Source organism: Tachypleus tridentatus, chromosome 9, assembly GCF_004210375.1.
Source record: "Tachypleus tridentatus isolate NWPU-2018 chromosome 9, ASM421037v1, whole genome shotgun sequence".
Lineage (NCBI taxonomy): Eukaryota > Metazoa > Arthropoda > Merostomata > Xiphosura > Limulidae > Tachypleus > Tachypleus tridentatus.
The window spans coordinates 103,049,776-103,063,274 of record NC_134833.1 but is presented as its reverse complement, the minus strand read 5'-3'; the positions used below and the strand labels follow the sequence as shown (position 1 = coordinate 103,063,274).

Here is a 13,499-nt window from a genome sequence, read left to right as displayed (position 1 = left end):
TATTTTGTATAGTCAATTGTTTCAGGTGAGATATTTATTAGATCAGTTAGTGGAATGTAGAAAGAAAGTTAAAATAAATTTGTATTCTATGGAAAGTTCAAACTGTTCACTGTATGGTGGAAAAGTTCAGATTGATTAGTATATTATGAAAAGTTCAAATTTATTAATGTACACTATAAAAAATTCAAATCAATTCCCACTTTATGAAAGTTTCCAAATTGACCAGTGTACTATGAAAAGTTCAAATCAGTTAGTTCATTGTAGAAAGTTACAGTAGATAGAGCTGGCATCCTAGGTTTGGATAAGTGTGGTACCATAAAATGGTGCTCCAAAGTTTATTGGTGCATTATTAATAGCAGCAGTCAAAACTCTCTGGTTTGTAGCTTAAAAGTAAAGACAGTAGTAAATAGTCTTGGTAGGTTTGCCATCAATACAAAGTTCAATGTTAAGGGTATTTATGTTTGTAAAATCATTTATGAAATTAATAGTTTTTCATTTCTAATGTTAGTAATATCATTCATAAATGTTATATAACTACAAAGACAATTTCTGTTACTTGTTTGATAATGAAGTACATAGCTATGGCTAACAAAATTAATAATGGATTGAGATTTTAAGTACAGATCTACATCTGTACCTGCAACTATTACTCCCTTATCTCTAGGAATATCAAAGAACTCAGGAACACAGTTCACTCAGTTCAATTAGAAACCAACAATTTCTGTTGGATCATGAATATTCCATTTATGATTTGAGAAAGATGTGATAGAAATTGAAGTAAGTTTTGTGATTAATATCACAGCTTAAAAATTTGAACTGTGTGTGTTAGAAAAGTGCAAATTTCCATGCCTTTTAGGAATTGATGAGTTTATTATTTATTGAAGTGTGTTAGTGTTAGCATTTTCTTTGTAATTATTTTCAGGATATACCTACTGGTGCAGACAGCTGTATTACCTCCCTGTCATCTGACAGTACTCTACACCTATTAGTAGCAGGCTGTGGTGATGGTACCATCCGCTTGTATGACCAACGGTTGTCACCTTCTGATTGGTATGTATAAATATATAAGAAGTAAAATTCTGTTACTTTCAGATTAAATTGTTTTCGTTAGAATTACCTGTCATTTGTGTTCAGTTTCTCTTCATTATCAAAAACATTGTGTAAAGGTTTCTTAGAAACAAAATAAATGTATTGATTCTGAACAACTCATCATCTAGTGTGATGAGAAATCAAAATCCTTTCAGTAATTAGAGTAATTAAATGCAAAGTGACATTGAATGAGACATTTTTCTTAGTTTTTCAAAGCCAATACCTTATGATGATTAATTCCAAAATTTTGACCCAACTTTAAGGAGAGCCTTGATATGAAAGAAAATATCAAAATTAAAATGTTCAGTAAAGTTAAAACAAAAACAAACGAACAGTGCTATGAACATGATGACTGTAAGATTTAGCATGACCAGACATGACAATGTGGACTGCAGCAATATGGTGAAGCTCCAAAATATCTTAATATGTAATATGATGTAATCTGCCTCTGTAGTTGTTTAATATAATATATGCTGCAAAATGTATAGTCCTTCTGTATAGTTGTTTGACCATATGTATATATTCCTTTTATATGTATTTTTTATAACAACTGATGCATTTCCAGCTGAATATTTATTGCTGTAATATCATGTTGAGACTCCAAAATGTTTTAATATGACTTACTCAACCTCTCTGCCAGTAAAGAAATATTTTAAGTTCCACTATGTGTGTCAGTACAGAAATGCTGAACCAACCAACAAAGCATAAACATATTCTGTCTCTTGTTTTAGGTTACTTAAAATTATCTGTTCATGAGGTTGGACTTGTTTATAAACAAATATAGTTGGGGCAGAAAATTATATGTCAAGTCTAAACTAATGTTAAAGTTAAATATTTTAATTGATGCTTTCCATTGGCCTATTTGTAGTAGACAAATTCATGGAGTGAGCTAAAGCATCAATGAGTAAGAGCTGATTATAAGATATATTAATGGTTTATTTTAGTACTTAAAACTTAAATTGTCCATTTATATCTAACAAACTTATGCAACAATTTCCAAGATATCTTGCTTATATTATATAATAGATATGAATTAGTTCAGAATTACAGAGGTGGAAGCATGCCTTTGATTAGGGCTCAGGCAGGCTTCTGTGATCTTTAAGTCATGGCAAATGAACTCTTAAAAATTTCAGAGCTGTAAGTCTTGGCAAACGTTTCTGTTTAGGTTGTGGTCATGTAAAAGATCCTCATATTTGTTTCAGTAAAACTTTTCCATGAAGTAATTGGCTTAATTAAAAGAAAGTTAAACGGAAACAACAACAACAAAAAAGTTTGGTTATTAGAACCAGGTTTGTTTATATTTCATGTTGTAATGAATCTCATTCTTTGCAAGAAGTGAAATTGTGGAAATTTCTATTGGTGGTCACATTTTATAAATCAAAATGAAAGTTTAATTCTGTGTTTCAGCCACTGAGAATCATAAAAGTTTAAGTATAAGTTTTACGTTCCTGGAATTTTAATGTGTAAAGTGTACATGAACCCTGTTTAATATTTGTTTAGGTTAGTTTTATTATCACACTGTTGAAAAAATTGGCATTTTAATTTAAAATATGTGAACATATTTATATATTATATTATTACCGTTTTGAAAGGAACAAATTGTGCAATTGGGGATTAAAGTGATTTAAAAAAAGACCGATGAGCTATAATGCTTTTGAAAAGAACTCTTCAACAGAATCAAAAAGGGAGTAAAACCAGAATGGTGCCACAGAAATTATAAATTCTTGTAAAATAGAAGTTTGAATTAAGTGAATACAGTAATAAAGAAGAAGTACTATCAATGTGACATGTGAAAAGAAGGCAAAACATAATAGTATGGCACAGTGGTGGGGAAACTAGGCGAGACAATATAAAAAATGGATTGGAAAGTGATAAGAAATAAAATGAACATTTAGAAAAGAACTTCATTAAACTATGAAATAGTAAAAACATATAGTTTGGATTAGGAACTTCTTTCAACTTCTAGAAACTAATATATGAGTAATGGTGACAATCAGAAGTTTGTAAGTGTGTGCATTCCTCAGTAGCATTAAGGGTTTGTATCAAGGAAGCTTGCATTTTACTATATTATGAACTGTAGTAGATTCCTAGATGAGAAATATTAGTGTTATGAATTGAACAAACCTCTATCCTAGCATTTCTGATAGGTTATATCCAATATGTAAAGTTTTCTTTTGGTGAGTTAATACATAGTTCTAATATATTCCAATATCTATACAATTTTACTTTTCATTTCACTTTTGAAATTGCTTTTACTGGATTTTTGCAATAATCTTTAACATTCTTTTCATTAACTCTCTTGAGTAGCTTATAATGTCACTTTCTTTCTTTCTTTAGAAAATTTTAAATGTTTCTTCAGGTTTTTTCAGTAACTTTTACATTGTTTTCAGTAATTTTTCATTTCACTTCTAACATTGTTTGATGTCACTGTCTTTTAAGTACCTCCAGCATCAGATAATAATAAAAATCATTGCAAAGAATGACCACAGTGCTATTCTTAGTAAAATGTGTTATTGATGAATTAGTAAGTTTTTGTTACATATTTTACCACTATGTTTTCATAACACATCATCATCATTCTGATCAGTGGACCATTATTTCAGTTTTTTAGAGTTTAAGGGCTAAGAAAAGTTCTTTAAAAATATAATAGTTAGTGAACTTATAAATGTTAATTCCTTTCCTAACCTTAGCCGAGTCATGACTTTACGAGAACACTCAGCATGGATAGTCAAGGCTAAGTTTCTCCAGAACTCTGAAGGAAATGGACAAGTAATTAGTGGAAGGTGTGTATTTGCTAAATTCAGAGTAAGTAGTGACAAGTATGTGTGGCTGTAGAAACAAGTGTTTGTATGGGAGAAACATAACAGTATAATTTTTGATTAGTGCATATTCAAAATGTAATTAGCAAACATAACCACAAGTAAGCATATAAAAATGCTTTGCCTGTATAACTTTTGATAAGTGTACATTGAATGCTTAACCAGTGTAGTAGCCATAAGTGAGTGTAAGAATATTAGTCTGTATGATTTTCATTAGGTATATGTTCAGTGTTTATAGCCAGTGTAAGTGAATATTGATAACTTAGTGTTTATATGTTTTGATAAGTATTTCATCAGTGTTTAACCAATGTTAGAGTTGTAGCTTTTGATAAGTATATATTCAGTGACCTATTATAATTGAGTAATAAAAATTTGTCCTTTATGATCTTTTTAAGTACATTTCCAAAGTTTAACAAGGTGAATAGCTAGAAGTGAGTATTAGAAGTTTAGCTTTTATAACTTTCAAAAAGCATATATTCAAAGTTAATCAGTGGAAGTAGCCACCTTTGAGAAAATTCATATGGCATATCCACAGACCAAATTATAAACAGAACATTCTTTGTATAAGAACAGTTTAGTTTACATGTGTCAACATGGTGTTTGAAATAATTCATGAAAATTGAACATGGTGTGGATGGCAGAAATATGTCATGTACAATGATTATTTCATAGAGTCACCAGCACTTGGCAAGAACAGAGAGAACCTATATAATGTTAATAATAACCATGATAACAAAAATTAGAGGATTCAGAGAGAATCTATATAATGTCAATAATAACAAACAGAGGATTCAGAGAGAATCTGTGTAATGTCAATAATAACCATGATAACAAAAATAAGAGTATTCAGAAACATTTTTAGTACTTCCTTTGAACAAAGCTGTATTAAATAGTTTTAGGATATACAAGAACTATGTAAGAAAAAGACATGAGAAATAACTATGTATGAAACTAACAACTAGTTTATATATTAGCAGTTCAACTAAGTTATGTGTGTTGGTCATATCAGCAATCGGGTCACAAGCTGTTTGAAGTATGACCTAAGAATAAGCTATAGTTTGCCAAGTACATATTTACTCATTCTGGCTTATAAATAGGTACATAGGCTCCACAATTATGTTGTTGTATTTTTTAACATATAGAAGTGCATACTCCTAATAAGTTTTAAAATTGATTGAATACTGCATGATATGTCTCTTCAGAATTTAATGTTACTGACACCATTAGCAAATTTGTGATTGTTTATTGAGCTGAAAATAAGCAGCAATTATGTATTTAAAGGATCCGACAGTTGCCAATCTAAGGCTAATTATAAATCAATAAAAATATTTTATTCTGCTGTTTTCAGGTTATAAGCTTGTTTACTTTCATATATTTTGTTTGAAATAGTTACAATTTTGTTTTTGGTTGTCTCAGGTACATAACAGTTTAGTCATGTTAACCATGTTAAGCTTGCATTAGAGGTTATATTTTAGAAGTGTTGTGTAATTTAATAATGTAACTATTGTTAGCTGTGCCAAATATATGTTAATAATTCCATAAACATTAGCAAAATTAAAAACTAATTAGCAGTTTAACCATAGTAGTTATAAAGTGAACAGTTCCATTTTTGTTAACAGCAAACTCAACATCAAATAATGGTAGTAAGTTCTCATAAACTTGGTCATAGTTTCATCTTGAGTAAGCTATAAAATTGTAATTAACATATTTTTCTAACGTGATACAAACAATAAGAAGTAAAAAAAACAAGAGGAAAACATTTTATCACTAAGTAGGTGTTTCAAGATTCACACTACTTCAGCAGATGAAAGTACCACTTCATTGGTACTTAATGTGTGCACTATTATGGTTGTCTTGGGGATTTAATACTACTTGCTATGACTAGGTAATGTACTGCTGCTGTAGTTGTGATTTTGCTATTTCAGTGTTGCTGGAGATGTGAGGTTCTGGGATTTACGACGCACAAACTCTCTCCAAAAAGTACCTTCCTCACAAGGCATGACAGCTATGGCTGTGCATCAGTCTCTCAATATCTTGGCCTGGTGAGTTTTGATGAACTGTGCTTTAAATACCAGTCACTGTATTTCAGAAAAAAACAGTAATATTAACTTTTGTGATATCAGTTGTGCTCATTGAGCAACGGTAAAGGTGCATGTTCACATTTTTTTAACACTTAACGCAAAAACAGGATATAGATGTTTTCAAAAACTGATTGCATTTCAAGAAGCCAGAAAAATTAGCTTGGGAATAAAAACTTGTTATTGATGGAACAGCTGTTCTTAAGTTATTAAGTGTAAAATTATAACACTGGTTTATGACTAATCTCAGTACATAATCCAATTAATTCTCTTAATGTTCAGGAATTTACAGTCAGTAGAAAATGACATCAAAGAGAGAGTACTCAGGTTTCATTTAATACAGGGGTTCTTAACCAGGGGTGCGAGGATGCCCATGAATAATTAAAGCAAATCTATATTTTTACATAAGAGTATGCTTTATATTTCTCCTAAGAAGAAACATTGAAATTAATTTTTCATTATGTACCCTGAATTTTTGTCTTGAAAAAAGGTATGCTGTATGTATGAAGATTAAAAAAAATTTTTGATTACATCAACTTTGTATTTTTAGCTTTTTTTATATTTAAGTTTCCAGGGGGTGCAAGAAATGATTACTGATTTGAAAGGGGTGCAAACACTGAAAAAGGTTAAGAACCATTGATTTAATAGGTAGTTACGATGATAATTTTGTTTACACTATTTTAATTGGTTGTGTATTTGGAAGCATATAACAGTTGCATTATAGAATTGTATTAAAACTTTCAAATTAGGAAAAGCTAATAGTAAAGGAAAACAATGCAAATTGTACATATAAATAGATGCAAGAGTTCTGATACGTTCTTTAGAAAATATCAGTCGTAAAAAAGTGTATATAAAGTGTGTATAATTGGAAAAAAAAAGTTCCTCTTTTCGTATATGTAATTAGCATTAGAGGTGTTTCAAAAGTTTCAAGATTTGTTTTTCTTTACCCCTGTAGTGGTTCTGTGAACCAGATCATCAATGTTTACAATACTCTTGGTGAAACTGTTAGTGTAATTAAATACCATGATGGATTCATGGGTCAAAGAATTGGACCAATTAGCTGTTTGGCCTTTCATCCTTACAAAGTAAGTTATTGTTGTAAATATAGTTCTGGACTGTTTGCTATGTGCTTAATCATTGTTGTAAATTTGTAAATGGATGGAAATACTATTTTACACTTGGTTGTGTGTATGTGTAGGTCCTTACACACTAAACAAACATACACACTTAAAAGGATGTTCTGAAAGAAACTATTTTTAATCTCATATATTGCATGTGAGTATTAAACATTTGCCACAATGAGTTTAGACAAGTACTTTATACAAATATGGTTTAACCAGAGGAATAGCAAAAAGTTACTTGTAGAAACTTTGTCTGTATAGCTTTCAAAAACATTTATTTAAAGTTAGTTGCAGTCAACAAATAACCATATTCATGTATCAACATTCACTGGTGGTTAGGATACTTTAAAGCCCTATATTATGATATGCAGTGGAGAAACATAAATTGTATATTTCTAGGACCTTCTGAATTTCTGTACTGTGGTCCTATCAAATACTGTCTGCATGAACATTTTATATTTGTAAATATTTTACCAACTGATATGATGAAGCTCATTGAACAGTAAAGGGTACATATAGCACCTAGTGGGGACTATGTACAGAAGAGATATCTTGTTGACCACATTCTCAATGGTGTTGGTGTATGTTTGATATGATTGGTTTTCAAGATATAAAATCCTGTCTCTTTTTCAACATCTTTTTTATGTGAAATTTCATTCAAATATTGGGTGTTCTTATTTTAATATCCAAATGTTACACCTTAATTTGCTTTAAGGTCAAATTTTAGTGAGCAAATATGTTTTATTTTAAGGGAAATGGCAACCTCTTCTGAATTATAAATCAGTTTAGGAGAAGGGATTTTCAGATAAATATGTCACAACTGTAAGTGAAAGCTGGTAAACGTGAATAAAGTGTACTTTGTACTTGCTAATGGTATTTCATATTCATGTAGCTTGTTTGTATGAAAGCCTTTCAAACTTAGCTTAAAATTAAATTGATAGATAACAATGAAATTTTCTGAGAGATTAGTTCTTTAACATTGCATATAAATCTTTGTTACGAAGTGTGTGTGAGTGAATAGGGGAACAAATATAATGGAAGTTCATACTTAGATTACTTCAACAATTTCACCATATCTAGGTAGATACGAGGGAGGCTTTCCTTCACCCAGAGGAATTTTAAAACTGAGATACTGAAGAATACCATAGTATATCACCTTTGACAGTAGAGTTGAAACTTGAGGAGTGGTTCAGTGTGTTTAAATAGTAGTTTATTTTTGGCCTTAGTCATCTTCTCCAACCCATTTTCCATTTATGGGAAATTCTTAACAGTTTCTTAGCTAAACTTATGAGAAGTTTTTATACTTTCACAGGCATCCTTTACCTGTTGTCTCAAGTTGTACCTGTTATGTTAAACATTCCTTTGAACAAGACTGTGGAATACTCCTTTGTTTCGAACTACTCTAAAGCTCAAACTCTACTTCACAGTCTGCTTAACTATATTTAATATGTCCTGAAATAAGATTCCCAATATTTTCTATTGTATTAAAGATACTTTCAACAGTTGGGCCATGGAAGATGTTCAGTACTAGTGCCCTTTAAAAAAAAACAACAGGTTTAATCATTGTGACTCACCAGTAGTCCACCACATGTCAAACCATGACTGTTCGTTGCTAATAATAAGTGGTAACTACTTCTGACTTTGTTCTGCTGTCTAAAGTTAAAAGTTCTTAATTTTCTTTAAATGCATTTGTGACCAGAAGGTGCAGTTTTCTCATTAATGTTTTTTTAATAATTTTATGCATATACATCTGCATCCTACCAAAACTGAATGCACACTTAGGTGGTGCCCATTAACCCCATAATGCTAGTGTAAGGTCACTATGACCTTATACTAACTGGTGTTAATGATTGAAAACAACACTGACAGTTTAAAATTAATGTATATGCATCATATTAGAATACAGTAGACCTTTCACCCCATTTATTTTCTACAATGGATTTATGCTGATTTTGTAAATTCAGCAATCCATTGAGGAATTTTATGTCTGTCTAAAAGACATAATTATTCTGATCTTTTCATTTTTTAAACATGTTGAGAAGTCATGAAACATTGTGGTATTCATATGTTTTTTTACATCACTAGGTCTTGAGTAGTTCTGTTTTGTAAGAATAATTATTTATTTTGATATATAATATAAACATTTATGTTTAGCATCTTTTAATCTTTTCTTGGCAAAATAATGTTTAACTGTTCACTGTATGGTTTAATCATATTAAAAGAAAGTTATGAAAGAATAGTTTTTGATTGTGTGTAAATATTATGAGTTTTAGTATATTTTGTACATTTTCTGTTGTAGGCTAACCTGGCAGCTGGCAGCACTGATTCATACATCTCAATTTATACAGTTGACAGAAAACATTGACCCAGAAGTAGCTAGTGTTTAAAGTTGATTTGTGAATAGGTTACTGAAGTTTAAAAATTGTTATACATTACTGTGTAAATATTTCATCATAAAGAAGTTAAAGTTAGAATTAAGTGTTATGAAGTTTTGAACTGCAAGAATTTTGTATGGAAAAGTAGCTTTTTATTCCTTGAGTATTAAGATATTATTGGCATTTCTGTTACTGACACTTTTATTTCTAGTTATCATAAAAGGTTACTGACATTTGGCTAAATGTGTAGCTATAGTTTACAGATCATCCAGTTAACTAGTGTTCTGTTCCAAGCCAATAGAATAGATATTGACCAAATAGATAGTTTTAATAGTAATATTTTAGAAATCTTGGGAAAGTCAGTAAAAGCCTTGTTTGTATATTCTGTATGCTGAGAGGATCCAAACAATCAATGTTGGCATCTTCAAAGATTGTTAAAAAAAAACATGGATTATTTGTGTAGTTTAACATTTCATATACCATTTGTTCATTAAGAATGCAAATTATTCTTCACAGATGGAAGGAACCACGTAATGTATGGTTATGTGTACAATATATTTTACCTGTACAGGAACTTTTCGATGTTCAGTGGGTCATCTCACTTATTTTTAAAAGCAATGTAAATTTTCCTTTCAGCCTCAGGTTTTGGAAATAGTAATAAATAAACCTAGAAATCAAATTAAGGGGACCTTTTATGTAAGTGGTTCTAAAAATTGAATAAAATATTGAAAACAATTATCTGTGATTGATTGTTATTTCCTGTTTGCAAAGATAGTTTTAACGTTTCTGTAGTTATTAATACCATATTCGAGGATTGGGTGAATGTCTGTTCGTATCCAACTAGCTAAGAATTTAGGTTCTCACAAGTCAGAGTAAAACCTCTATAAAGCATGTGGCCAGGGCTGCTTTCCCATTCATTATTCTAGATGAGTTTGAAAAAGTGATAATGGACTTGTAAGTGGACTTTGTGTACATAGATTAATCATAGAGAGAAGAAATTAAAATAATTTTTCAATCCAAGATCTCTTTTTCCCCATTCTGCCTTTTCTCTCATTTTGATAAAGCAAGTGTTGTTTATTTTAATATAAATATTTCTAGTCTGATTATGGTTTTTATCCATGCTAATCTAGACCTCATAACAATGTCAAAAAGTCAAAGGGTAATTTCATTTAAAAACATATCTGTTAACAGGATATTAAATTATATTTCATATCATTAACATTGAAATTTTTTATATAATAGATTTGTAAAATTAGGAAAAATTTGCTAACTATCTGAAAATGATCCAAGTTTCCTAATTTGTCTTATTAATCATTTAAATGAATCACCCATTTTTCACACATCCAGGATGAATTGGCTATCAGCCAGCTTTTCTTCTAAAAATATTTTGTTTTATATACAGAAACAATTATATCTATATTCCTGTGAAATAACCAATAGTTTTTCTAATGTGACAAAAGTATTCTAGTCAGAGAACTATACATTTATGTTAGTGATGAAAAACTAAGTTGACACAACAAGCTTAAACTTTGGTAGTATAAGATAGGGTCCCAGTGTGGGCAGGCATTTGGGGCCCTTGATTCGTAATCTGAGGATTGCAGATTTGAATCTCCATCACATCAAAACATACTCACCCTTTCAGCCATAGGGGTGTTATATGGAGTCAACTCTGCTATTTGTTAGTAAGAGTTGGTGGTGGGTGGTGATGACTAGTTGCCTTTTCTCTGGTCTTACACTGCTAAATTTAGGATGGTTGCTGTAGATAACCCTCACATAGCTTTGTACAAATTAATTCATTTTAAAACGATTTTGTCCTGCAGCATTCTTACAGAAAAATTACAAAGTTGTATGTTGTTTTTCTTAGGGGTGGGAGAGTAAAAAGTTGTAGATATACTAAGTATGCAAATAATTTTAATAACAGGGAGATTGCAGTGACAGAAAGAATCCAATTGTGTTTTAGAATATAATTTATGAAAACATACCCAACATTTCATCAAGTTTACACATTTCTTTCACAGAAAATGTGATAAAACAGCACTGGTTTCATAACATTTACTTTACAGTTTTTTAACACTTAAATTTAGTAGGAAGAAAGATTAAAGAAACAGTATAACATTTACATCTTTAAAATTCACTCAAGGTTTTTTAAACAAATGATCACATTAGTGTATAGTAATAAACTGGTATCATAGTTATTACCTTTATAACTTATGACTGATTAGAATATCCTCACTGAACTGTAACTGCTTTAATAAATGTGTAACTTAGTCCCCTTCCCCAATAAATAACAAATAACTTGTTTGTATCATAAAAAAATTTGTTACTGTCTAAATGATCTGAGAATCATTCTATTATCTAAGTCTGAATGACTTAATTGGCTTCAAAATCAGAAATCTGTGCAGAAACATGTAGATTAAAGTCACTAAAATGTTTTTCATCTGGCACCATAATTGGCAATGTTGCACATAAAAAATTAATTTATAAATGTGTGTAGTTACAAAATGGTAGAGTGAATAGTAAAAAGAAACTAATTAAATTTAGATTTTGAGAGTAATAATGATGACATTCAAGATTGACAGATTTGTATTTTTTTCTGTCTATAAACATTTTACTTCAAACTTAAATTGAGTAAATAGCAAGAAATTAATTTACGAGAAAATATTTTTGCACATATAGCAAATTTATTTTCCCACTTTCTAGGATTAGGATTCACTGGAATTTTAAAACCAAACTGGTAGATTATAGCTAGAGCAGAAAACAGTATTTACAACCTCAAGGAATGTGGAGATGATTTGAAAGTTTGTGAATTTAATACATACATCATACAAACTCATGTTTCCACATAAACAAAGAATTATCTAATGAAAACAGTTTAATTTCAATTATGACATGACATACTTGCTAAAACAAGGCTGCTAGCCTTATAAAATAACTTCATACGTTAATTTCCTTCCACCTAAGTCTCTTTATTCTTCTTTCGACTATACACTTTACTATTCCCACAGATAAGTACCAAAATCCAGTATACAAGGAAGATTCTTTTATGTTTCCAATTTTTTATTCTGTCTTTGGATATGATAATGTATCTACATTTTAACTGTCAAAATGATTACAAAAGGTTCTGAGTAGGTAGAGCTTCCAGTCATTCCTATTGATCCTAAGCTTTCCAGTAAAGAAGATTCGTAATATAGTTCAGTTAAATATATTACGCATAAATAGTTATGTAGCATATTTGTTTGTAAAGGATATTACACATTGCTGATGCATTTTTGTTCAAAAAGTCAAACTACTATACACAAGTACAGAAGGTTGAGTCGATTATATGAAGTCTATTTTAACACCCGTCACATCAGCCAGCCTAACATCTTGATATAAATCCAAAAAGAGTCGTTATGGAAAGTTTGTATTGTTCAAAAAAAAAGCATTCAAGTTCTCAATTTTTCACTCTTATGCAGGGTGCCCAAAAGGTCTGGAACCATAAGCACTTCAGTAAAGAATGTTTACCATGTGCTGTCCTTGTGTGTTTTAACAGCAGGATGGAGATGATCTCATGCTGTGACAGCACCATAACCAGTCACATATCTGAAATTAAGAAATGCTGCAAATCACTCATGGTTCCAGATTTTTCAGACACCCTGTATATCACATTATACATCTTTGTTCCAAATGACTCATTTTACAATCTTGTTTCATCCTTGTGTTATTTTCTAAATTTCCAGTGATTTATATATTAGATATCCCTGAGCTAAAGTGAAAATTTGTAGTATTGGTTCTTGCTTTAACAAGTTATATGCTACAAACTGAAACCTGCATACCACACCCCTCCCAGAATATAACCTTGTGGTGTTTACTTTCAAAATTCCACAAAGATGCTCTTGCTTCATTAAAGGTTATAGTAGGTGTACTTTTATGGTTACCTAGTGGCAAGGTCAGTCAAGGTGGCAGACTGTATAAAGAAAGTTAAAGTAATGAATACAAATTTAATGAGTGAGTTAATTAAAAAAAAAAAGGGGAGGA

At 30.4% G+C, this 13,499-nt stretch overlaps 1 protein-coding gene across 2 annotated transcripts in view; it reads left to right on the top strand.

Moving 5' to 3' along the window:
* raptor (regulatory associated protein of MTOR complex 1) overlaps window positions 1-10,217 on the top strand; it is a 120,080-nt gene extending 109,863 nt beyond the window's left edge. For both annotated transcript variants that reach the window (XM_076456173.1, XM_076456171.1), the window contains exons 27-31: window positions 923-1,050; window positions 3,780-3,872; window positions 5,834-5,950; window positions 6,942-7,071; window positions 9,407-10,217. In XM_076456173.1, the coding sequence (XP_076312288.1) occupies window positions 923-1,050; window positions 3,780-3,872; window positions 5,834-5,950; window positions 6,942-7,071; window positions 9,407-9,472 (534 nt within the window). In that variant the 3' untranslated portion in view covers window positions 9,473-10,217. The remainder of the gene's footprint in view (window positions 1-922; window positions 1,051-3,779; window positions 3,873-5,833; window positions 5,951-6,941; window positions 7,072-9,406) is intronic.
* The last annotated feature ends 3,282 nt before the right edge of the window (window positions 10,218-13,499 follow it).